The sequence below is a fragment of the Emys orbicularis genome, chromosome 5 (genome assembly GCF_028017835.1).
Source record: "Emys orbicularis isolate rEmyOrb1 chromosome 5, rEmyOrb1.hap1, whole genome shotgun sequence".
Taxonomy (NCBI): Eukaryota; Metazoa; Chordata; order Testudines; family Emydidae; genus Emys; species Emys orbicularis.
Window position 1 is genome coordinate 25,395,466 of NC_088687.1, and position 26,517 is coordinate 25,421,982.

Here is a 26,517-nt window from a genome sequence, read left to right on the forward strand (position 1 = left end):
TCAGTCCTCCCACAAAATTTGTTCTAATAAGTGGGGCCAACTACATATATTCAGATAGTACACATTGACTATGATACCAGCTCTGACAAAATTATACTAACAGCCTTCTTGTTCTGCTCCCTAAGGTTTGAAGCCAAGAGCAGATGCCTTCTTTATAATGATGTTTACTCTTATGATGGTATCCTACACGGCCACTGCTATGGCGCTAGCGATTGCAACAGGACAGGACGTGGTAGCTGTAGCTAATCTACTCATGACCATCGCGTTTGTTTTTATGATTGTGAGTAGCATTATTATGTTTTTATTTATTTAGACATAAACCCAAGTATCTGTGAAGTTCAGAGCCAGATTGAGATCTCAATTTGAATTGTGCAAAAAGATCAAGAATCTGGGGCTTTCATGTTCCACTTTGTCCCAATACATACATTAACCAAAATTGCAAAGTTCAGGCTTGTTTCTGAACTTCTCCAGAAATTTGGGGTTAAGGTGGGTTTTGGATCTGATGTTCTAGCTAGGGCCAAGTTTTAGTGATGAAAATAATGGGGAAGAAGAGGGGAGGGATCATGCCACAGGTAAGAGTATGATGCATGATGCTCCATCTGCTCTGCAACTAGTGCATAGTTCCCTGTAGGACTGTTGCAGCCAGCATGATTTAGAGAGGACCTTAGCTGATCCAGGGCTGGGGGAGCAGAGAAGTGGCTTAGACTCACATTTCTCCTGCTCTCCTCAGCTGAGCCAAGGATAAAGTCCCTTAAATTATGAGACCACTAACTTACTAACCATCAACAAGGAACCCAACTATCTATTAATAGGCCACACACGAAAGAGATGCGAGTTGGCTGCAGTGCAGCGTGGATAGAAGCATGTCCAGTTTTCCATGTGGGGAAACGCTGCCTTGGACAGTGATCTCAGGGCCACTTGGGGAAAACTTTTCCCGAACACACTCGGTGTGGCTCTTCAAAAGTGCCTGTCTGCCTTGTTTTTGTCTAGTTGCCATAGAGAAGCAAAGGTAGAGTTTGGAGAATAGAAGATACAATTTCATATGATAAAAACCATAACTTAGCAAAAACCTGATTTGGGGTTTTCCCCTAACAACTAAAAGCATAGTACACCAGCAACCAACCTCTATAGGAGTTTACTTGTGTGCTCTGACTGGAGGATATGAACCCCTTATTATCCCCCAATGTAATATGACTCAGACTTCTGTATAGCATGTAGATCTAATGGGAGTTATTTGTGCACATTTGATTAGAAATGGTGACTCTGGACTTAAACATTTTCCTGTGAAATGGGACTTAGATTTTTTATTGTGTCTTTACGGTCTACAGATTTTCTCCGGGTTGTTGGTAAATCTTACAAGCATCATGTCTTGGCTTTCCTGGCTGCAGTATTTCAGCATCCCTCGATATGGCATGACAGTAAGTGCTATGTTTTCCTGTGCATTGTGTTTAGAAGCATTTGTCAAAAGGGACCATCTGAATCTGATGGGAGAAATGAATCCAGGTTTCATAGATTAGTGAGTAAAGAGCAAGTTATTTAAACATATGAAAATTAAAACTTGACATGGCATACTTTAGTCAGGTAGCATGAGGAGTTTATGGATACAGCAGCTAAAGGTGATTGTAAGAGGTAAGTGTCTCTCCTATCTGCAAACAGTTCAAATGTGCAGAGATGTGCAGGTATTTAAATAACTATATATCTCAGTTATAACTATATTGGGATACAGTTTGCATAAAACACTATATAAAATGAAACAGTATTGTATTACTTAAAAACAAAATAAATTTGCTGTCTTTCACATAGTTGCTTCAGTCACACAGAATATTTAGTTTTTTTAAAAAAAACTGAAAGTGAATAGGTTGAATCATATGAGCAATTGCAGGAGGTGGACTTGATAAGAGTTGGATCTTTTCCATCTCTAACTACTATGATCTTACTTTTAGGAAGCTGAGTCAGTAATGCAGTTATGGTGGAAAATATGGAGTCTTTTGAAAGCTCCTTTATAGGAGCTTTTAGACAGCTGCTTTATAGATGACCTCTGTCATATGGGGTGCTGAATAAACTATATTCTTACATCATGTATACAACTATACTCTTACAACAAAATCAGCTGTTAGAAAAGGTGGATTTGTCTGAGATCATAAGCTATGATGCCATAACACTTTTGAAGATAAAATTTGATTTTTAGTAAGTATCTGATCCAGTTGGTTTGTCATCGCTTTAATAGTCATTCAGTTGTTTTTTTCTTTTATCTTAAAAGGCTTTGCAAGTTAATGAATTTACTGATCTGAAATTTTGCCCTGGTATCACTAATACAAGTCAGATTGATACGAACTGCACGCAGGTTAGCCAACCGTAAGTATATGTTTTGCATTAAAATGAATCCCACTACTGTACAAGGCATCTACAAGATTGCAAGGGCTTTTTGAGTGCTAGAGAATTTGATGTGCATTCACCACCTACAGTAGGATTCTTTACAGTAAAATTTCTTTAGTATTAAGAAAAAAAAAGCATTTGGGTTTGTTTTTTTCCGTTGTATGTGCTAAGATAACATGATACAGAGGCCATTAGCAAAACAATCAGTAAAGGTATTCATAGTAATATCGATATGCCTTTGTCATTTTGCATTCATTATGTCTATTAAAACAAAAACAACCCCCTCACACAAAACAGCGTAGCAGGCAACCTTGCAATATCTACTCACCCACTCTCCTGGTAGCCTCTCCTGCTACAAAACTATTAATCATACAACATGAAAAATAAAATTATAAATTGAAAAGAAAATGATCTCTTATCTTGGGTACTTTTATGATCCCCTGACCATAGTATCTGACCACCTCACAGTCTTTAATGTAATTATCCTCACAACACCACTGTGGGGAAAGAAAGTACTATTACCCCCCATTTTACAGACTGGGGAGGCACAATGGGTATGTCTACACTGCATCTGGGAACAAGCCTCCCAGCCTACATCTATAGACTTGTGCTAGTGGGACTCATGCTAGCATGCTAAAATTAGCTGTGTAGCCATTGCACCTAGGTCTCCCAAGCATGGGACGGGAGGCTTGAGAGCCTGAACAAAGCAACATCTACACAGCTAGTTTTAGCGGATTAGTATTAGCAGGGCTTGCGCAAGTCTGTGGACCCGGACTGGAAGGCTCATTCCCAAATGGAGTGTAGACATATCCAGTGAGAATAAGGCCTGGTCTACACTAGGAAATTAGGTTGGTATAGCTATGTTGCTCAGGGATGTGAAAAATCCACCCTGAGTGAAGCAGTTAAACCAACTTAACCTCCGGTGTAGACAGTGCTAGGTTGATGGGAGAATTCTCCTGTCGATCTAGCCACTGCCCCCTTGGGGAGGTGGAGTACCTATGCCATCGAGAACCTCTCCCGTTGGGGTAGTTAGTGTCGTCACTGAAGTGCTACCGTGGTGCAGCAGCATCACTGCAGCATTTTAAGTATAGATGCACCCTAAGTGACTTACTCAAAGTCACACAAAAAAGTTTGTGGCAGAACTGGACATTGAATTTGGGCTCCTCAGTCCCAGGCTAGCACCCTACCTACTGGACCACCCTTTCTGGGTAGCTTAAATGTGTGTATGGTGTTGTAATCTTATCTCAAGTCAATCAAGAGAAGAAAAAATGGAATTTAAATCCTATTGTTCTGGGGGTCAGGAACTCCTGACGTGAAATGTCTCCATTCATTTTTCTTAAGACTTGGCTGCTGCAAAAATGCCTTTGTTGTCATGTGGTATTCCAGTTTAAATGAACATAACATAACAGACACCTAACAAAGGATTCACTTTTAAAAATCTCTGTTTGTATTTGCAGGTATTGTACTGGAGAAGAATATTTGAAAAACCAAGGAATTGAGGCAACTTCCTGGGGCCTGTGGCAGAATCATGTGGCTCTTGCATGCATGACAATAATTTTCCTTACAATTTGTTATCTGAAACTGCGCTTCATGAAAAAGTTATCTTAAAACAAAAGTGTAAATAAACTGTGATCCACACTGTTTGGATAGTTTTATAAGTTAGAAAACTGAATTGATTTTTTGTTAATAGTACTCTTTTGTATCTTTTATCTCTTGCCTCAAAATTTAACAAAGTTAAAAATCTTCAGCAATACTAAATATTCATTGAAATGCACTTTTTGGAAATTTACAGTATGCCTGAATTTTCTTTATGGTCATGAAATGTACATATGAGTATTCGTCTCTTCATTAGACCAATTGTAAAGGCAATTTTTTACTACATGCTATTTGTTAAAATACAGAACAATTATGAAATGGTAATAATTAATGGCTCCATCCACAAAGAAAAGGTTCCATGGTTGGACCTATTTTCTTAATTTTGCACATCCAGAGTGATACTCTGACAAAAATAAATCAATCTATTTTCAAAGTCCTGGAACACTAATTTAATATTTTATCTCTCCTATTTCCCTCCTCCACACACACTACATCACATTGTAGTCATCATATTTGCCATGGGCCAGATTTTGCTTGGCCCTTATATGGTTGCATAGTTGGTGGTGGGGAGGGGAAGTCTAAGAAGCTGCCAACCTTTGTGTAGTCTGTATAAGAACTAGGAAGAATTGCAGCCCCTGCGGTTAGTTGGGGCATGCTGGGAGTGTCTTATTCCTTGGGGTGCAGCGCCACAAAAGGAGAAGCAGGCAGAAGGTGAGGTTATGGCTCTGCCCAGCCTCTCACATCTGCTCACTGGTCAGATGTAAAATCGGTTTGCATGGCTTCAGTAATGTGGAAATATTTATTGCTGCATACAACCTTAACTATCATGCATGGGAAAATGTGCATTAAAATATACATGCCAAATATAATGTATGTTTTCTTTGCACAGTGTTTCAGTTAGGAACACAGAAATTACCATACTGCAACAGACCAGTAATCTACTTTGGTGTCCTATCTCCATTGTGAGATTTTTTTTTAAAGTAATAATTTTTTGGTTATTTTTATTTGTCTTCTGGTTTCTGAGCTCTTAGGGTGAATTTGCTTCATGTTTTCAAGCTTTATTCTGGAACCATGTGGGCTAGAAACTTCTTTGAAGTGAGAGCTGAGATTCTCATGTAATCTCTTGATTCCAGCCATTGCTTGGTGTTTTCCTTAAACCCTCATCGCCAGACTCATGATCAAATAGTGAAAGCTGGCAACACTGCCTTAATAACATACTACAGCTGTAATACATTAATATGTAGTTTCTCCAGGTAAATAAATTATCACTTTATGACAGGTTTCAGAGTAGCAGCCATGTTAGTCTTATCCGCAAAAAGAACAGGAGTACTTGTGGCACCTTAGAGACGAACAAATTTATTTGAGCATAAGCTTTCGTGGGCTACAGCCCACTTCTTCGGATGCACAGAATGGAACATACATTGAGGAGATATATATACACACACATACAGAGAGCATGAAAAGGTGGGAGTTGTCTTACCAATTCTGAGAGGCCAATTAAGTAAGAGAAAAAAAACTTATCACTTCAAAAGTTTTTTTTTCTCTCTCTTACTTAATTGGCCTCTCAGAGTTGGTAAGACAACTCCCACCTTTTCATGCTCTCTGTATGTGTGTATATATATATCTCCTCAATGTATGTTCCATTCTGTGCATCCGAAGAAGTGGGCTGTAGCCCACGAAAGCTTATGCTCAAATAAATTTGTTAGTCTCTAAGGTGCCACAAGTACTCCTGTTCTTATCACTTTATGTTGCATTTTAAATTTCCTTATGTCAAGTACCTCCTGTTTTTGTGTTATCTGAAGGGGAAGATAGGTGTACCCTAAAGATATTCTCCATTCTGTTAATTTATATAACTCTGTTGTATTTATTCCTACTCTCCTTGAATGGACAGCTTCTCAGCTCCTGTGCAACAAATTATCTTTGTTGTCCTTAGGATTTTTTCTGTTGCAGCTATAGTGTGTCTTTTTAATGTGGTGACCAAAAATAAATGTGTTATTCAATGGAAGTACTATCTGGTTATGATGGCATTATAATGCTTTCTGTATTCCATTATCCATCTTAGCAGAGCCTAACATCTTAACATTTTTTCCATTCTCTTCAGTGAGCTGCCTTCAATGATTCTTATATATTTTTCCCATGGTAACAATTTAAACTGTCAGTATGTATGTGAAGTTCCCTCCAGTATGCATTACTGCCCTTGTCCATACTGAATTTTATTTAACATTGTGTGGCCCAATTACCTAAGTGTGTTAGGTCCTTCTGAAATTGCACACACTCCTCTCTAGTCTTGACTAATTTAAATAATTTTTGTCAGCCACAAATTTTACTGTCTCAACATTTACGCTCTTCTAGATCATCCATAAATAAACTGAACATCACCAGTCCTGCTATTGACCCATTTTCTCTGTGAAATTTGTAATATGAAATAAAATGCGTTAATAAGTAACAAAAGCATGTAAAAAGAACCCAATTCTGCAGCCCTTAGTGTTCAATTGAGGTCAGTAGGGCTGCAGGATTGTGCCCAAATGTATGTGGGAATAGTTTTAGTTTGGTTTTCATTATCACTGATGTGTTCACGTCTTTCTCAATGGTGGACAGAAAAGGTTGTGTCTGGGGCTTGAGAACATATGCATTGTCATCAGTGAAGCGTCAGTAAAACACTTTTTGAAAAAATTGAAGAGCCCTTTTATATGCATGTGGGTTGTACTACACTGCAGCATGGTTTCCCCTGAAGTCCTAAAAGCTGATATCCCACCATTTAAAATTTTCTTCTCCATGTATTTTCTTTACCGAAATCCTCCCTCTTTATTTTAGGTTACTAGCAAAATAAATCAGGTAAGCTGTAGTTTTAAAATTTCCAAATGTTTCAGACCTTTGTTGTTGACATTAATTCTATTTATATCTTAGCTACTGCTGTTTCCTAGTCATGGGGAGAAACCCAGCTAACGTCTGAATTCAAACCATAGTGATGTAACAGATATAATATTACTGTGTATTTTCTACCGAGGCATTTATCAAAAGTATGAAGCCATGTTTCACAACTGATTTTATAACATGTTTCGTAATAGTGTCTGATGGATGCTGGTACAGTGATGGTTGCTCACTGTGCCACTAGCCAATATACTGACATTCTGACTAGCATAGAGATCACGCCTGTTTACTTCATTCAGTCACAGCAAGTCACCCATGGAAATTACAGTCTTTTAAAAACATATTGTGCATCTGTGAATAAGCTGGTTTCTGAATGGTTGAAATTTTATTTTTAACCTTTTCGGGACATAATTGTCAGTCACACAGCAATGTAAGTGGCTGACAAATTTTTGTGTGGTATAACTGATTGTTAGTTATTCATATTATGTATGTTTGTTCTATTAATTAAAATATAAAATGTATCTCTTAACATTCATTGAACTGATTTCAATAATACTAATGTACTATTTGATTATTGTCTGTTCTTCTGACCTGTCACAAAATAAGCTGTTTTGTCACAAGCTCCAGTGAGATATCTGAACTGTACAGTATATGCAAATGATATATTCCTGTATAACAGAAGCAAACTTGTATGTAACATTGATATTTATTATGCAAACCTTCTAAAAATCATCTTTCAAGGTCAAGGTAAATGACCATCAAAGTAGCCAATAGCTCACCAGTGCCATGGCCTTAAAACCAGCGGGTTCCTAATCAAATGACTATGGGTTTGTACCATGCTCACAAATAAAGCCTTTATCTGACTGTGCCACTGATTTTGGTGAATTATTTTCCTAGTCCCTCTTTTGTTGTTAGAGCCAACCACTTACATAGGGTTCTTGAAATTGGCATCACACATCTATAACTGGGCAATATTAAAAGGAGACTATTGGATTTTATTTTATTGAATTTTATTGCACAGCTTTCCAGGATAACCGCACAGATACCCTTGGCACAATTTATTTTTATATATAAAAATAAAGTGTCGGTGAATAATGTCGCTGTTTGTTTTTAAACTTTTTTGGGGGAGGGGGGTATTTCAATTTTGTCAGTTGCACAAAAGAGCCTGTACTCGCCACACTTGCGCTCTCTTTCTCAGACGCTTTTATTGAGCGGGGGCGGGGGCACAACAGACGGCGTCAGTGTGGGCGCAGGAGCGCGGAGCAAGGGCCCCCAGTGCCCGGGGCAGAGAACAAACAACGGGGCGGCTGCTTCCCTGGCCGGGCCGTTGAAACGTGCGCGCGCTCCCAGTGGCAGCCGCCGGTGGCTTCCGTTAAAGCCGTTACTCTCTGCACGTGCTGGGAGGGGGACACACAACTGCGCGCGGGCGAGAGGGGCTGCCTGAGAAGTAAGAAGGGGGGGGGGAGGATGGGCAGGCGCGAGCCGACCCCATCAGCGCGAACCGGGCACCCGCCACCCGACTTCGCCACGTGCTGCCCGTGCATCCTTCTCACCTGCCCATTTGCTGCGCAGCCAGCGCGGGGCGGTAGGAGGCGCCTCGCTGCCGCAGGGAGGGGCGGACTTGAGTCCGGGAGCGGAGCGGGGCCGGGATCCCAGCAGCAGCTGAAAATCCAGCCAGCGACTCCCCCGTGAGCCGTGCAAGGTAAGGGTGAGGGTAACTAGGGTGACCAGATGTCCCGATTTTATAGGGACAGTTCCGATTTGGGGTTCTTTTTCTTATATAGGATCCTATTACCCCCAGGGCCGGCTCCAGGGTTTTGGCCGCCCCAAGCAGCCAACCCCCTCCCCCCCCCCCAAAAAAAAGCCGCAATTGCGATCCGTGGCGGCAATTCGGCGGGAGGTCCTTCACTCCCAGGCGGAGTGAGGGACCGTCCGCCGAATTGCCGCTGAATACCTGGACCTGCCGCCCCTCTCCCGAGCGGCCGCCCCAAGCACCTGCTTGAGAAGCTGGTGCCTGGAGCCAGCCCTGATTACCCCCCACCCCCATCCCGATTTTTCACGCTTGCTGTCTGGTCACCCTAACTGTAACTGCTGCGGGGAGGGGGTGCAACCCCACTCCTATACCCCTACAATGTACAACCTCCCCATCTACACCCCACTTGCACCGCAACCATCTCTACACCTACCCATGTACAACCCCCCATCTACACCCCACTCATACACACCTACACCCCATCCACACCGCAACCATCTATACACCTACACCCCAACCATGCACAACCCCCCCCATCTACACCCCACCTGCACTGCAACCATCTCTACACCTACACCCCAAACATGTACAACCCCCCCATCTACACCCTGCTCATACACACCTACACCCCATCTGCACCGCAACCATCTATACACCTACACCCCAAACATGTACACCCCACTCATACACACCTACACCCCGTCCGCCCTGCAACCATCTATACACCTACATCTCCAACTACACCCCACCCCATACATACATATCTACACCCCAACCTTATACAACTCATCTACACCCCACCCAAACCACATACACACCCCTACACCTCCATCTATACCCCACCCCATCCATACACAAACTCCCCATCTACACCTACATCCCACCCATACACCTGGGGGGAGGGATAGCTCAGTGGTTTGAGCATTGGTCTGCTAAAGCCAGGATTGTGAGTTCAATCCTTGAGGGGGCCACTTAGTGAGGTGGGGCAAAATCAGTACTTGGTCCCGCTAGTGAAGGCAGGGGGCTGGACTCAACGACCTTTCCAGTTCTAGGAGATAGGATATCTCCATTAATTATTATTATTACCTACCCCCATACACATCTATAACCCAATCTACACCACACAAATATATACATCATCCTACCCATACACAACTGCACCCCCATTTACACCTACACCCCCCCACCCATACAATCTTCCCCCATCTACACCCCAACCACATACAAATATCCTTTCAGAGAAGCGATAGAGAAACTAGATAACCCTCAGTCCCTTTATAGAAATGTTTTTAGTTCTCATTTAAAGTAAAAGTTAAACAATAGTAAATATTGTGCAAAAAATAGTCTGTATGAAAAGCACTTCAGTAAATACAACATTATAAATATAAATATATACTCAAATAAATCACCATAAAACAATTGACTCTTTATAACTCTTGGTTTGGTTGATTTATTTTTAGTCTCATTACCCTTTCATTTCTTTACATCGATTTATATAAATCTATACCCCCCACATGCAATCTAATATTTTTTTGTCTGTAATTGTGTGTCACTTACAAACATAGTCATAGCACTGAACATTATGTTGTCTAAATCATTAATAAGGCCCTACCAAATTCAGGGTCCATTTGGTCAATTTCATGGCCAGAGGGTTTTAAAATTGGTCAATTTCACAATTTCAGATGTTTACATCTGAAATTTCAGGGTGTTGTAACCATGGGGGTCCCGACTCAAAAAGGCATTGTGGGGGGGACGTTTGCAAATTTGTTGTAAGGGTGTCGCAGGATTGCCACCCTCACTTCCATGCTGCCTTCACAGTTGGGCTCTGAAGGCAGCAGCAGTGGAGCTTCCTGAAGAGGGAGGAGGTCCCTGGAGGTGGAGAGGAGTCTGATCTCCCCATTCTGCTAGGAGTGCCCCAGCCAGGGGCTCCTATCTGCTAGCCTGCACGGGCTGGAGAGGGACAGGACTTGCTCTTCCCCTGCACAGCCCCTCTTCGGGGGAGATCAGACCCACCTCTGGGTACTTCCCCGGGCTGCAGGAAGCTCCATGGCTGGGCAGCAGCCCCAGCGCTTCCTGCAGCTGGAGGAGGTTCCTGCAGGCGTCTCCCCCGTGCTGTTGGGAGCACCAAAGCTGAGGGTTTATAGCTGCTAGTCCCCGTCAGTGGCGGATTAACACAGGGGCCCTGGCCAATTTGCGGGGCCCCTGGAAAAATGGGCACCTTGAGCCCTGGCAGAATCCAGGGGGGTGGAAGCCCTGAGCCCAGCTCTGGGCTGCCTCTGGTGGTGGATCTGATCTCCCTACCGAGAGCGGCGGTGCAGGGGAAGGACAACTGTCCCACCCCCGCCCGGCCTGGACTAGGAGCCTCTGGCTGGGGTGCTCCCAACAGCACGGGGAGATCGGATTTCACGGGGAAGGACTTATTTCACAGTCCGTGACACGTTTTTCACGGCTGTGAAATTGGTAGAGCCCGAGTTATTAAGTATAGTATAAAAGTGGACAAAATTAGCCATAATACAGATGTGGTACTTGTCTTGTCTCTTTGCAGGCTCTTGTTTGCATTATATTCGAGTTACAATATGAAAAAGTAAAATATTGTATCTTGTATAGTAAAGATTGAAAGTTCTGCTGTTGCCTTCTTTCCAGAGATGTAACTTTATGGAGATGATTTAGCTGAATTTGTTCATTGGTGGGTTCAAAAACTGAGTAATGCTTTGAGGAAAAGGCTAACAGGTAAATAGTAGTTTGAAGGAATTGGGCTTTATTAAAAAACAAAACAATAGTGTCAGGAGGTATTTTATGTCATTTCTCGGATAATGGCATTCAATTTTGGTATGCTATGATTGACTGAAACCTTGCTGTTATTGTATAGTTGATTTTTTTTTTTAAGAGGAATTAGTAGGATATGAGAGTGTCATGAATGTTGCCATACATGTAGGTTTCTCCCACAACAAAACATTAAAATTATATTTTAACTACTTGTTTCTATTGATTTTTTTATTGTGAATGGTAACTTTTACTATAATTATTTTTGTTATAAACAGCAGAAACATCCTTTCAGAATGACAGAGAACCAACCACACAGCAGTATTCAGATATCAGAACCAAGTACCAATGGCTTCCCCTGGAGAAAACTGTCCTCTGTAGAAAAGGGAAAGTTTCCTGCAGAAGCCACTGTGACCTTTCACAACATCTGCTACAGAGTGAAAGTGAAGAGTGGCTTTTTATATTGTCAAAAAGCTGTTCCTAAACAAATTTTGAAAGATATCAAGTACGTATTTAAAAAATGTCTAGTGTATGTTAATTTTGTTTTCTTTTTTATACAACTTAGTCACCAACCTCATGTCAACATCCATCAGATGGATTCAGGAATGATTGATAAAATGACTGTAAAAAATAGTTTTTGAATTCACACTTTGTATGTTAACTTTTGTATTAGTTTATAAAACAGAATTAATGTGATATTGATACATTTAATACATGAGGTTTACAACATCAATTGTGTGTTATTTAATTTAAACTTAATGCTGTACTGATATATTATTTCTTTTATAAATGTTGTATGATAATTTGAAAGAAAAAAAAAAGTGAAGAAATTATCTGAGCTGGTAGTTTAGAACCCTTATATAGATGTGTTGTTTGCAGCACTGCAAAGAAATACCTCAGTTCAGTTGGAATTTGTGATTCATATTGAAACTCTGATGTATTTGAGAGTTTGAAAATCACTTTTCAGATGCTTAACTCAAGGCCCACCTTAGTTCTGATGGCAAAGAGCTGTCTAATCACATTCGTGTGCAAGTCACCACCAGTTTGTAGGCACAAACTGAAAGTTCTCAGGAAAAATGTGTAAATGTCCATGCTAAAGTAGGTATGCAATTGGACCTGAACTTTGGGAGAAAAAGAGGAGCTAAATGTGTGGGGCTTTTTTTTTTTTTTTTTTTTTTTAAAGTTTTAGTCTCTAAGGACTCCTTGTTGTTTTTGCTGATACAGACTAACACAGCTACCACTTTGAAATATAATTAAAAACTAAAAATTACTTGCTAGAAGATCATTAAATTTTTTATAATTTTGTTATTTCACATAGCTGAGGAACGTCACCAGTTCCCAAAGGATTTTGTTTTTACAATACCACACAAACAAAAAAGGCCTTCAAATTAAATGAATTAATCTACAAATAGAACCATGAATTCAGGAAATGTTGCTTTTGTTTGCAGTGGGATTATGAGACCCGGTCTTAATGCAATTTTGGGACCCACTGGCAGTGGCAAATCTTCGTAAGTATTGAAGCAATGAAAAGACTTGTTTTATGTTATCCATATTCATCATGTTGAGAAACCATGCCAAACAGAAAATGTGCCTGCATACTTATAGTACGGCTGATTAGGAACACAAGAGCCAAGTGTTCAAAGTGGCTTCAACCCAAACTCTTAATTAATATGCCCCAAACTGCATCGCTATCACCCAAAGGACAACTCAGATTTCCATGCTCAAAAATAAGGTATCTGGAGTTCAGCTATTTGATTTAGGTGTACAAACTAAATTTGTGATGTAAATCTAAGTTTTGGAACCTTTTCCAGCTGGCATAAATTGCAGCAGCTCATAGGCTGCTCAAATCTTTGCCAGGGCCAGCACAAAGGCTCCCTAAAAATCAGGGAGCCCTAACCCTGACAGTCCCACCTCTGCTTATTGGGTGAGCAGATCTTGTCACAGGAGAAATGCTGAGCTTGCATTCAGCATCAAAATTGTGTGCACATCACATTTTGTTAACTGGATTTGTATGCCAGATTTATCTTCTACCTACTCCACTATTCAAAGATTTACTCTTCAGAACCCTTTTGGGAGCCTGATTTTTCTTTTTCTAGGCTATTGGATATCTTAGCTGCAAGGAAAGATCCTCACGGGCTCTCTGGAGAGATTTTGATAAATGGAGCTCCTCGGCCTGCCAATTTTAAATGTATCTCTGGATATGTGGTACAGGTAAATGAGCCTGCAGTTACTATCTGCCTTTACTGTTTTAACCTCCCTCCAGAGAGAGACACAATCTGGATTAAAATTAACCACTAATTGATTCATACAGACCCACGATGAGAATTATGGTATAAAGTTTATTGACAAAAGAACCTGATAAAAAAATGTAGAAACCAGTGTAGTGTTTCTTACTCCTTTTCTAGTGTCCCAATTTTTGATAATTTTTTTTCTATTGTAAACAAACACCTCATGTGACGTTTGGTAGTTTTTCCATTTTCTACTACACTTTGGTTATTATATTGGATCACCCTGACTGAATTTCACCTGAATTTGAACTTATTTTCATTGGCCTCAAAGACTACAAGAAGATGTTAAGAGAAGATTTTCTTTGTTTTTATTTTCAACCCAATTGTTATGTTTTTAATCGTTGCTGAAAATTTGCAGGAAAATGACCTGCAGTTAGAATCATAGAATATTAGGGTTGGAAGAGACCTCAGAAGGTCATCTAGTCCAATCCCCTGCTCAAAGCAGAACCAACACCAACTAAATCATCCCATCCAGGGCTTTGTCAAGCCGGGCCTTAAAAACCTCTAAGAATGGAGATTCCACCACTTCCCTAGGTAACCCATTCCAATGCTTCACCACCCTCCTAGTGAAATAGTGTTTCCTTATATCCAACATAGACCTCCCCCTCTGCAACTTGAGACCATTGCTTCTTGTTCTGTCATCTGCCACCACTGAGAACAGCCTAGCTCCATCTTCTTTGGAACCCCCCTTCGGGTAGTTGAAGGCTGCTATCAAATCCCCCCTCACTCTTCTCTTCTGCAGACTAAATAACCCCAGTTCCCTCAGCTTCTCCTTGTAAGTCATGTGCCCCATTGTTGATTGTTTCAGATGTGCCTCCTTTACATTTATTTCAATATTATTTTTATTACAGTATTGTCTTGAGGTGTCAGTCAGGGTAAGGGCCCAATTGTGTTAGCTTTGTACAAAGTTATCTACATTATACAGTTTTTTCATTTGTCCTGTTACTACTTTTATATTCAGATTTCTGCTTTGCTCTTTTTGCCTCCAACTGCGATATCCTAGAGAGAGCTTAGGGTATGTCCACACTGCTACTGGAAGCAAGCCTCCTAGCTAGTGTGGCAGACTCATGCTAGCTTCACTCAAGCTAGTTAGTGCGTTAAAATAGCAGTGTGGATGTTGCAGCTCTGGAAGAGATTCAGACTAGCTACTTGAGTTCAGACTGAGGGGCTCAGGTAATCTTGAAAGTCTGAGCTGCAATGTCCACACTACTATTTTTAGCACAGTAGCTTGAGCAGAGCTGGCGTGAGTCTGTCTACCCTGGCTGGGAAGCTCACTTCCAGCTGCAGTGTAGACATAGCCTTTCAGGTCTAGTTATGGGGAGAGGGAGTGTGACTTGTTATAGGGACTGTCCAGAGTAGGGACCATATCAGAGTTATAGTTGACTAATTATTCCCAATAAATTTGGGGTGTGTGTGGAGGGCTGGCTTGTGGAAGACTAGCAGCAGATTATGGATCAGCCATGTATGACCAAAAACTAGCTTTGGAAGCTTGTAAGTTATCTGAAATTTCTTATTTAAAAAAAAATTATTGAGTTTAAAGAGACTTAAAATTCAGCAAACTCCTGGAATCTTATTTGAGAGACCACCATTTAAAAAGACATTGTCATATAGTTCAGGCACCAACTGTTCGCTATCTTAAATCTGAATATTATCATATCTAGTTGAAATATCATCTGGATACTACGGGCCAGATTGTGAGCCCAGATATAAAGGTGTAAACCAGAGTAACTCCATTAAAGTCCATGAAGTTATTCTGACCAATGCTACTGAGATCAGAAAATGGTCTTATATACTTTTTTTACCTTTTCTGAGAAATTACTTCTCCCAGAGTCAACATTGGGTGGATCAGCACAACATGTGGGATCAGCACAAAAACAATGTTTCGTACCCCATCTTTCCCATGCTTCTCCACCTGGGGCTTGTCCCATGAACATTCCTCCATCTTTTCAGCTGATATCAACTGGCGGTAGCCAGCTGGCCTTTTCCATCTTTGGGGAGCTGCCACAGAGGACAACTCTCTCCCTCAATCCCAAAGAAGGTACTATAATCTTTTCGGGAAAGACTACTGCCCTTCCCTCCCTTCGCAGAGATTAGGTCTAGCTGTCAAACTGAGTCAACTGGGCTCTGGCTTTATAGGCAGAACGCAGGAAAACTCCGTATCCAGTGGACACCATTTCCCTTCCCTGGTGAATCCATACCATATATAACCTTTGATTCATCAGCACAATGCATTCTCACTCATGGGGGTGTGGGGGACGACTTCCTATCCTGGGGAATACCTGCCAAACATGGTCTTGGATTCCCTTGGATTCAGAGGATGGGCTTTCCCTGTCCTGGGGTTTCCCACATAAGAACGGCCATACTGGATCAGACCAAAGGTCCGTCTGGCCCAATATCCGGTCTTCCAACAGTGGCCAATGCTAGATGCTTCAAAGGGAATGACCGTAACAGGTAATCATCAAGTGATCCATCACCTATCGCCCATTCCCAGCTTCTGGAAAACAGGCTAGGAACACCATCCCTGCCCATCTCGGCTAATAGCCATTGATAGACCTATTCTCCATGAATTTATCTAGTTCTTTTTTGAACCCTTGGTCTTGGCCTTCACAACATCCTCTGGCAAGGAGTTCCACAGGTTGACTGTGCGTTGTGTGAAAAAATACTTCCTTTTGTTTGTTTTAAACCTGCACGCCTATTAATTTCATTTGGTGACCCTAGTTCTTGTGTTATGAGAAGGAGTAAATAACACTTCCTTATTTACTTTCTCCACACCAGTCATGATTTTACAGACCTCTGTCATATCCAGGTTTTAGATTATCTAGCAGTGGGAATCCAATACAGTAAGGGTTTGGGCTTCTATTTCCACAGACCACAGCCAGGCATCCTCCAGCACAAGTAAACAGACCACTAGAGTTTGGGACTTCTCTGGGCTGGGGAATCTCCCTAGTTCATGGGCACGAAATCCCTCAGTACAGATTCCACTGTGAGAAGTTAAACAATGTTAATACGATTTCAAAAGTAAAGAGAGCATTTAATTGTAAAGGATGAGGCATATATCTGAAAAGCGTTTGCTTGTTGATGGAAAAAGCTCTGTTGGACTCTTGTATCAAAAGTATCATATTTGTGAACTTTGGTCTTGTTCAGTTTTCCCTTCCTGCAGATGTTAATGCTTATTCGTTACAATACTGTAGCATGGTATAAATAAAGGAAAAATTACGCTTGAGACTAAAACTTGCTAATATTTTTGTGTCTTGTAAGAATGATGTGGTTATGGGGACCCTGACAGTGAGAGAAAATTTTGAGTTCTCAGCTGCACTCCGATTGCCAAGTACCGTGTCTGAACAGGAAAAGAAGGAACGAGTGAACCAAATAATCAGGGAACTGGGTTTGGCCAAAGTGGCAGATTCCAAGGTAACTACACATGGCATAGCATGATATGGTATTTAATATTACCAAACAAAAAGCTGAGGTATGAGACAGTTGGTGTTGTAATTACATAGCATTTAACAAACAAACCAACCCCATTAGAATGTTGTAGTTACAATCAACAAACATTTGAAAAGCAGGAAATTCAGAGTTAAGACTACTTTAAAGTATACTTCTACCCTGAAGAGAGTCTTGAAAATGGCATTGTGATGTTCTATACATAGTAGCTCAGTGATTTCTATATCAAATGTGTTCAATTTACAATTCAAAAAGTGTTTTTTCTAACTTCCATCTCTGTAGTTAAACCCTGGGTTCTGTAAATGAAGCTGAGTTCGTTCTTTCTAGCACTTTATCATCAATAATAAAGATTCTGCATATCAAATGATGTCTTGTGATACTTCTGTAACCCCATTCAGTGAATGGGGGATGTACAGATGTCACTGATTGGTTGAGCAAATGGAAGTTAGTTAAATAATTCTGTTAAAAGAACAGATGACATCTCAGGCTCTCTCATAGGAATAAAATGCAGTACAAATTATTTTTGTCCTGAAAGTAACCAGCTATGACTTTGCATACATGCAGGGAGCAGATCTGTTGATTTAGAAGGTGCATTTTTACACACTTTTCAGAATAGAATTGCACTTTGCTCCCCGACATCCCACCATTTGTGGCACCATTCACACACACTAAATACGGGTCTATATGTATTTTTTAATCCTGAGGTGCTTAGAAGTCCTGGGGATTAGCAGCATAGCTACTTGTTTTAAATTTACAGCATTCTAATAAGGCACTTTTTAAAAAGCTACCTACATTTACCATCTTAACCTTATCTTAATTTTTTTGGTTAGAAAACTGGTTCATTTTTTCATTTTTGATGCATTGCTATCATTTCATCACTAAATCATGTGAATGTGTTTGTTTCATATAAATATTGATTTCTGATCTAACACCTGAAGTTGGCTCTAATATTTGCCTGGATTTTGAGAAGGTTAATAAAAATTAATTAATAAAGAAATCTCCTTTTGAAGATGTGATGCTTCTTTTGCACTAGGTTGGCACCCAGTTTATTCGTGGGGTGTCTGGGGGAGAAAGAAAAAGGACCAATATTGGAATGGAACTCATTACTGACCCTGCAGTCTTGTTCTTAGATGAACCAACTACTGGATTAGATGCCAGCACTGCCAATGCTGTCTTGCTGCTCCTGAAAAGGTGACTGCAATGAAATCACTGGGAAAGAACTATCTTGTCTTTGATAGAAGTGTACTCTATATACTGTATCTGGAATTAAGATATGTTTAGAAATAGTCACAGGCTGATGTATTGGTTTATGATTGGGTTATTCCCATGTAAGGGAATGGAAACTGCAGGCTTCCACAAATGGAATTTCCTTCTAATTCTGCTATCAGCTAGTGTAGTGCTTTAGCAGTCATCCCTCCCGCTCTGGCTCAGTGGGAGGCCACTCCACCTCACCACATCACTGGGGCACTGCCCTGTTTCAGGGGAGTTGTGATGCAAGTGGTGGGGTCGAGGCCCCTCTGGCAGGACAGAGTAGGGCAAACAAACAGTCTCGGGGCTCCAGCCCTCAGCCAGGGCAGAGGAATCAAATAGTCTTAGGGAGTTCAGGCCTTCAGGCAGGGTGGAACACCAGACAGTCTGTCATCCTCACGCAGGCAGAGGGCAGACAAATGTAGGCCCCTTGGCCTAAGGTGGAGAAGCTGCCACCCCACAGGTCCCAGGCCCACCCTACTCCACCAGGTCCTAGCCCAGGGTCCTAATGGTGGCAGATGGTTCCACCACTGGGTCAGGGGGGATCCAGCCACAACACACTGACCTGGATTCAGGCAGCAATACAACTGGACCATAGCTAGGGTGACCAGACAGCAAATGTGAAAAATCAGGACAGGGGGCAGGGAGTAATAGGAGCCTATATAAGAAAAAGACCCAAAATTGGGACTGTCCTTATAAAATCAGGACAGCTGGTCACCCTAACCATAGCTGGCTGACCCTGAGCTACTTTCTGCTTGCCCACCATCATGTACCTGCAGCTCAGGGTTGTCCCTGGTCTCTTTGGGGTATGTGGTGAATGGCAGTCCTGGCAGCTCTTTGCCTGGGTCAGTCTCCCTCAGTGGCAGGGCATGGCAAGGCGCAGCACAGGTTTCGCTCCAGAGAGCTGCAGCAGCCAGGAGACATTTGCTTCCTTCCCTGGCTCAGACTCAACTGGGTTATAGGCTCTCCCTTTTATACTTCCTGCCCCACCCCTTAGCTTTCAGCAGGAGGGGCAAGCCTAGCCTGGCTCCGCCCACCAGGCATCACAGAATGGTTCCTCCCTCTCTGACTCAGTGGGAGGCCAGTCTGCCTCACTACAATGGGTCAGACTCTGTCTCCTGTTCCACAATCCACACTGTGCCAAAAGGGGCAGGGAATTTGGACCAACAAACAAATCCTTTTGGAGGATCTGCTCAGGGAAAGGAACTTTGATATAGAAATCTCATGCATTCACAGTTACCTACCCTGCCATTTCTCAATATCCCTAGGACAGCTCTCTGAATAATGTGTCATGTGTTTGGAGTGGGTGAGGGAATGCCACACCTCATGGAAGGAAGAGCATTGCTAGTTACTTTACACTTAAACGCTTCTGCAGTAATTTACATTTCTTGGTCCTTTAGGTATGGGAGGTTAGAATCTGGCCAAGACTTGATGTGCCCCACTTTCTCTTTGTCCCACCTAGTAAGGGCTTTAGGATTTGGCCCTTTTAAACTTTCTTCTGCTTTGTTTGCTCCATTATATCTTATAAAACAATATGCAACTTATCCTAAGATGTTACAAATATTTGCACAAGAATTTATTTTCTATAAATCGTTCTTTGGAAAATATGTGGCCTTTCATCTCATTTCAGCTATCAAATCATCAAGAGAATAATGAATGCTTAGGTACACATTGTGAGAATAATTCATTATAAGGGAATAATTTATGGATAGTGGGCCAAATTCTGAGGTCCGTATTCTTCTTTTACTCAGTTTTTACTTAAACAAGCTACTATTGAAGTTAATGGGCATTTGCTTAAGTAAGGATTGAGTACAAATTGAGAGAGGACTCCAGGATTTGATCTGATATGTTTGTCATTACTTCAGATTATGAGTGGTATTAGCCATTCATAGCAGAAAGAAAATATAAGAGAAAAGGAATACTGTAGTTGCAGATGTTTAATGCCTCTCCTATTTTGTTTTTTTGCATTCAGGATGTCAAGTCAGGGGAAAACAATAATCTTTTCACTCCATCAGCCCCGGTACTCCATATTCAGATTGTTTGATAGCCTGATGTTACTGGCTGCAGGAAGCCTGTTGTACCATGGCCCTGCTCGGAATGCTCTGCAATACTTCAAATCTATTGGTGAGCTTTCAAAGGGAGCTCAAGTCACAATGGTGGTCTTCCAGCACATTGTATTGATGTTGGCCTCTAGCCTTCCAGCACATTATACTGATTTTGACCCAGATTCTCAAAGGTAATTAGGCACCTAACTCCCATTGATCTCAGTGGAAGTTAGGCACCTAAATACTTTTGAGGATCTGGGCCCTACTGTATAAGTAAGGAATGAATGACATCTTGTTTAACAATGCATTCAGTATTTAAAAAAAAAAAGTAGCAAATATCATTTATTTAAGCCATGAATCCCTGTCACTGTGGCCTCTGAGATGATGGACTATGATAAAAGCTTTATATCCCAAGACCAAAGTTGGCATATGCAATCATCAAGGGTATGTCTACACTACGGGATTAATCCAAATTTACAGAATTCGAATTTTGGAAACAGATTGTATAAAGTCGAATGTATGCGGCCCCACTAAGCACATTAATTCGGCGGTGTGCGTCCATGTACCGGGGCTAGCGTCGATTTCTGGAGCGTTGCACTGTGGGTAGTTATCCCATAGCTATCCCATAGTTCCCGCAGTCTCCCCCGCCCATTGGAATTCTGGGTTGAGATCCTAGTGCCTGATGGGGCAAAAAACATTGTCGCAGGTGGTTCTGGGTACAGCCTCACCCCTCCCTCCATGAAAGCAACGGCAGACAACCATTTCGTGCCTTTTTTCCTGGGTGAACACAGCAGACGCCATACCACGGCAAGCATGGAGCCCGCTCAGCTCAAGACAGCAGTCATGAACATTGTAAACACCTCGCGCATTCTCGTGCAGTTTATGCTGAACCAGGACCAGAAAAACGAGGCGAGGAGGAGGCGGCGATGACAGCGCAGCGACAAGAGTGATGAGGACATGGACATGGACACAGAATTCTCTCAAACCGCGGGCCCCGGTGCTTTGGAGATCATGTTGTTAATGGGGCAGGTTCTATCCGTGGAACGCTGATTCTGGGCCCGGGAAACAAGCACAGACTGGTGGGACCGCATAGTGTTGCAGGTGTGGGACGATTCCCAGTGGCTGCGAAACTTTCGCATGCGTAAGGGCACTTTCATGGAACTTTGTGACTTGCTGTCCCCTGCCCTGAAGCGCCAGAATACCAAGATGAGAGCAGCCCTCACAGTTGAGAAGCCATTGTCTTTCAGCTTCTGCGCCCTCCTTTCCCACATACCAAGCAAAGCCCGTTGAGTGCTGGGGTTTTCCTGTTAACCTTCAGCAGCAGAAAACAAACTAACCCCCCCACCCCATCCAATTCTCTGGATGATCGCTTTATCCCTCCCCCCACCGCGTGGCTGGAATCAGGGAAGATCCCTGCAGGAACCAAACTAACGCCCCCCCCCGCCATGAATTCTCTGGGATGATTGCTTTACCCCTCCCCCCACCGCGTGGCTGGTATCAGGGAAGATCCCTGCTAGCCAAATGCGAAAAGCTCAGGGCCAATTCCTCCCCCCCCTCCCCGCGCTTGGCTAACTGCAGGGAAGGATTTCTTTTCAGCCACAGGCAAACAGCCCAGTAGGAACGGCCACCTCTGTCCCCTTAATTAAATTCCCGTATTTCAACCAGGTTACCATGAGCGATATCACTCTCCTGAGGATTACACAGCGAGATAAAGAACGGATGTTGCTTGAATGCCAGCAAACACCGGGACCATACGCTGCCAGGCTTTGTCATGCAATGATACCAGATTACTTGCTACTAGCATGGCGTGGTCAAGTGTCCTACCATGGAGGACGAACTAAGGCTGCACTGCCCAGAAACCTTGTGGAAAGGCTTTTGGAGTACCTCCAGGAGAGCTTCATGGAGATGTCCCTGGAGGATTTCCGCTCCATCCCCAGACACGTTAACAGACTTTTCCAGTAGCTGTACTGGCCGTGAATGCATCCCAAGTCCTCAGGGCAAAGTAATCATTAAAAAACGCTTGCTTTTAAAATAAGTTTTATATTTTAAAAGGTAAACTCACCTGAGGTCCCTTCCATGGGGTCATGGTCTTGGATACTGGCTTGGGAGGGTACTTCAGTCAGGCTGAGAAAAAGATCCTGGCTGTTGGGGAGAACGGAGTGCTGTGTGCTCTCCGCAAGCTCGTCCTCCTCCTCCTCCTCTTCCCTGTCCGCAGAATCCTTAGGTGTGGCTGATGAGATTACCCTCGGAATCCACGGTCAGAGGTGGGGTAGCGGTGGCGGCCCCACCTAGAATTGCATGCAGCTCGGCGTAGAAGCGGCATGTCCGCGGCTCTGACCCGGAGCGACCGTTTGCTTCCTTTGTTTTTTGATAGGCTTGTCTGAGCTCCTTGACTTTCACGCAGCACTGATCTGAGTCCCTATTGTGGCCTCTCTCCATCATGCCCTTGGAGATTTTTTCAAAAGTTTTGGCATTTCGTCTTTTCGAACGAAGTTCTGCTAGCACTGAATCCTCTCCCCATATAGCGATGAGATCCAGTACCTCCCGTACGGTCCATGCTGGTGCTCTTTTTCGATTATTGGCCTGCATGGTTACCTGTGTTGATGAGCTCTCTGTTGTCACCTGTGCTCTCCACGCTGGGCAAACAGGAAATAAAATTCAAATGTTCGCGAGGCTTTTCCTGTCTACCTGGCCAGTGCATCCGAGTTCAGATTGCTGTCCAGAGCGGTCACAATGGTGCACTGTGGGATAGCTCCCGGAGGTCAATACCACCGAATTGCGGCCACACTAACACTAATTCGAAATGGCAATATCGATTTCGGCGCTACTCCGCTCGTCGGGGAGGAGTACAGAAATCGATTTTAAGAGCCCTTTATTTCGAAATAAATGGCTTCGTTGTGTGGACGGGTGCAGGGTTAATTCGATTTAACGCTGCTAAATTCGAATTAAACTCATAGTGTAGACCAGGCCCAAGGCTCATTATCTTCCTGTAGAGCTTGCATCAAAAGTGAAATGTAAGATATGAACACTATTAAGATATAGCAATTTTTAATATTTTAAACAACTAAATGTTTTCTAACCACATATCCTAATTCAAAAGTCTTAGCTGTGTTGTGAAATAATGTGCTTAAAATGTTTATCTGAATATTCCAATAGACTCTGTCAGAGCAATGGGGCAAGCATGTTCCAGAGTCAATGGCACTCCACTAATAACATCCTGCCTGCAAATCCTGGATGTTTGTATATAAGGACTTTTGAACAAGAGCATCTCAGCTGATTGCAGCTGTTAAGAATGCACATAGAGAGAGAAATTGTTCATTAGGTAGTCAAGTCCCAAATCTTGCAGAATTTGATACATTACTATCAATACCTTAATTGCATCCAGAAATGAACAGGAGGAAGCCTATTCAGACCTTGGAGAACTGATCTAATGTTCTCTGTACATCCTGCCCTGCTAAATAAGTGAGCAGCTGCATTCTGAACCAAGTATAATTTCTAAATGGTCTTTATGGATAGCCCCATATGAAGCATAATTTAATAATTCCATAAGGAAATCACAAAGGCATGAATAATTGTTATGAGATTCATGAAAGAGAGAAATGTTCACAACCAAATGGAAAAAGACACTTGGCTACTAATGTTTCCTGGGAATTCAGAAGGAGTCAGGAATCCAGCAGTACACTGATGTTGTGAAAATAGGGACCAATATCATCGCCACCAAATCCTTTAGATGCTTATGCCACCCTAAATTTATCACTGTTTTGTCTGGATAGATTTCAGACAGCTCAGTGTCTCATTCAAGCCCCTATTTTGGTCAGGCATTTGAAAGCGTGGTGATCATCCAAATCCAAATCTGAACTGTGCTATTGATCCAACTTCCATAACGGAATGAACCAAAATTCTGGAACCAAACACACATGAACTTTGTAGTTTTGGCCCATTCTATTTTTATCTTTGGTGAAGCTGACTTGTTGCATTAGATGGTACCTTTTGATGGTGGGATGTCTAATTGCTTTCCCGTTAAGACAGTTTTTAATAATATTACCCTTAATATTGCAACATATTTTTGCCATCTATTGAATGACTTATTTTAGAGATCTGGTATTATTTCTTTGCAGGTTATGAATGCGAGCCATACAACAATCCTGCTGATTTTTTTCTGGATATCATTAATGGAGACTCAACTGCTGTGACACTCAGCAAATCAGAATTTGTCAGTCAGTACAATTTATCAGGTATGGGAGCTGGAGGTCAAGTGATTGTCCACACTGATCCCATTCATGATGCACATGCACCCCAGGTGTGCGAGATCGGATTCTTTTTGAATAGCAGTATCTGTTATGGCCACACCTGAACCCCTAATGACCTCTTGGCTATCATAGGTGAAGGATAAGAGGTGGAGTGGCTGCAGTCATTACTCTGTTCCTTCTTACTAACTGTGGTGCGTGCCAGAACACCTGCAGCATGTGTCTTCATGCAACATAGCTTCTCCTAACTCACTTTGTGAGCTCGGTTAGCTTTTTAAGCTTTAATTTATTAATTTTTAATTTTACTTTGTTTGTTTTGCCTGTTGGGAGCGGGACTTAACTAAGAGCTTTCCAACCCCCCTCCTGTACACAAGGGTATTCCCACATCATACCAGATTCCAAGTCTCTGGGCTTCAAGACCTGCCAGTTGTGCAATGTATCATGCCTATTAACAACAGGCACTCCAGATGTCTCACCTGCCAGGGAAAGGAGTACATAGTGGAGCATTGCTCCCAGGGCTGCCCAGAGAATTCAGGGGGCATGGGGCAAAGCAATTTTGGGGGCCCCTTCCATAAAAAAAAGTTGCAATACTATAGAATACTATATTTTTGTGGGGGCCCCTGTGGGGCCTGGGGCAAATTGCCCCACTTGTCTGCCCCCCCCCCCCCCGGGCGGCCCTGATTGCTCCATATGCCGCTTCTTGTGTAAAAGCAGAAAACTCTTTTGTTTCTAATTTGTGCCCGCAGTTACTTGTGGGTAAGATTACAGCTAGATTGTGTGATTCAGCCTCCAAGATTTTAACGTAGTTTTCAACTTTACATTCTCAGGGAACTTCTTGGGGAGTTGCATTCAGAAAATATAAGCTCCCTGAGAACATGAAGAGAAAATTGTGTTACGGTCTTGGTATCTGAACCACACAGTTTATTCTGGGACATGTTTGGTTTGCCATTAGATATTCTGGCCACCCTGGAAAAAAAGCAGGAGGCAATAGATGTGGTTTAACTAGGCTACAACTTCATTCACTTAAAATACCCGGGAGTATACCCAGCAATAAACTGTACAGTGCATATCATCATTTCCACAAACATTTCCACATGGTCCCCAACCTGGTCCTAGGTATCCCATTGCTGGGATTCTTCTTTGTGCCCGATATGGAAATAAACTTGAGCTTTGAAGCTTGAATCCTGATCTGAACTGCTGTAACATTCTGTAGGTTTGGATGTTGGATTCTGGTTTAGCCTCATCTCTATTTATTTATGGTAAGAGATTTTTGAGGATAAAATGTAGCCCTTTTGCGGGGAAAAGAAAACTTCAGCATACCTAAGCTGCCATGAACTAATTTGTGTCTTTAGCTTTCTACTGCTATTGCTCCTACAACAATATTTTTCTTTTTAATCTGAAGAAACCATTGAAGAGGACAGAGGTGATAAGACTATTGCTGAGAAATTAGCGGAGTTGTTTTCCAGTTCCCCTTACTACAAAGAAACAAAAGCAGAATTAGAGAAGCTGTCTTTGAAAAATAAAAGGAAGATGAGTGCAGATTTCCAGAAAATCACATATAGCACTTCCTTCTTTCACCAGCTCAAGTGGGTGTCCAGACGCACATTTAAAAACTTGATATATAACCCACAAAGCTCCATGGCCCAGGTAATTGTAGTGAATCTTTAAAACATGAACAGTTATAAATAGTCTGTTTCTTTCTGAAGATGAGTTGGGTTGAAATACAAAATGTTGGCTTCTAATAATTAAGAAATGAGCGAAAAAACTTCCAATTGATTAGCCAACAGTATGACTTTAAACAGGCTTTCACACTGTGGAAATCTTTACATAGTCATAGATCATATTAACAGAGAAATCCATAGACCTTCATTCTTTTCAGTGCTGCC

The 26,517-nt window shown here is 42.1% G+C and overlaps 2 protein-coding genes across 2 annotated transcripts in view; both read left to right on the forward strand.

Moving 5' to 3' along the window:
- The window catches only part of LOC135879399 (broad substrate specificity ATP-binding cassette transporter ABCG2-like), a 33,697-nt gene extending 28,877 nt beyond the window's left edge, over positions 1 to 4,820 (forward strand). The window contains exons 13-16 of the mRNA XM_065405370.1: positions 126 to 280; positions 1,329 to 1,418; positions 2,261 to 2,355; positions 3,834 to 4,820. Coding sequence (XP_065261442.1) covers positions 126 to 280; positions 1,329 to 1,418; positions 2,261 to 2,355; positions 3,834 to 3,984 — 491 coding nt within the window. The 3' untranslated portion in view covers positions 3,985 to 4,820. The remainder of the gene's footprint in view (positions 1 to 125; positions 281 to 1,328; positions 1,419 to 2,260; positions 2,356 to 3,833) is intronic.
- Positions 4,821 to 11,655: 6,835 nt separating this feature from the next.
- LOC135879400 (broad substrate specificity ATP-binding cassette transporter ABCG2-like) overlaps positions 11,656 to 26,517 on the forward strand; it is a 32,760-nt gene continuing 17,898 nt past the window's right edge. The window contains exons 1-8 of the mRNA XM_065405371.1: positions 11,656 to 11,864; positions 12,808 to 12,867; positions 13,456 to 13,570; positions 16,906 to 17,058; positions 18,125 to 18,282; positions 20,312 to 20,463; positions 24,503 to 24,601; positions 26,034 to 26,278. Of these exons, the coding sequence (XP_065261443.1) occupies positions 11,656 to 11,864; positions 12,808 to 12,867; positions 13,456 to 13,570; positions 16,906 to 17,058; positions 18,125 to 18,282; positions 20,312 to 20,463; positions 24,503 to 24,601; positions 26,034 to 26,278 (1,191 nt within the window). The remainder of the gene's footprint in view (positions 11,865 to 12,807; positions 12,868 to 13,455; positions 13,571 to 16,905; positions 17,059 to 18,124; positions 18,283 to 20,311; positions 20,464 to 24,502; positions 24,602 to 26,033; positions 26,279 to 26,517) is intronic.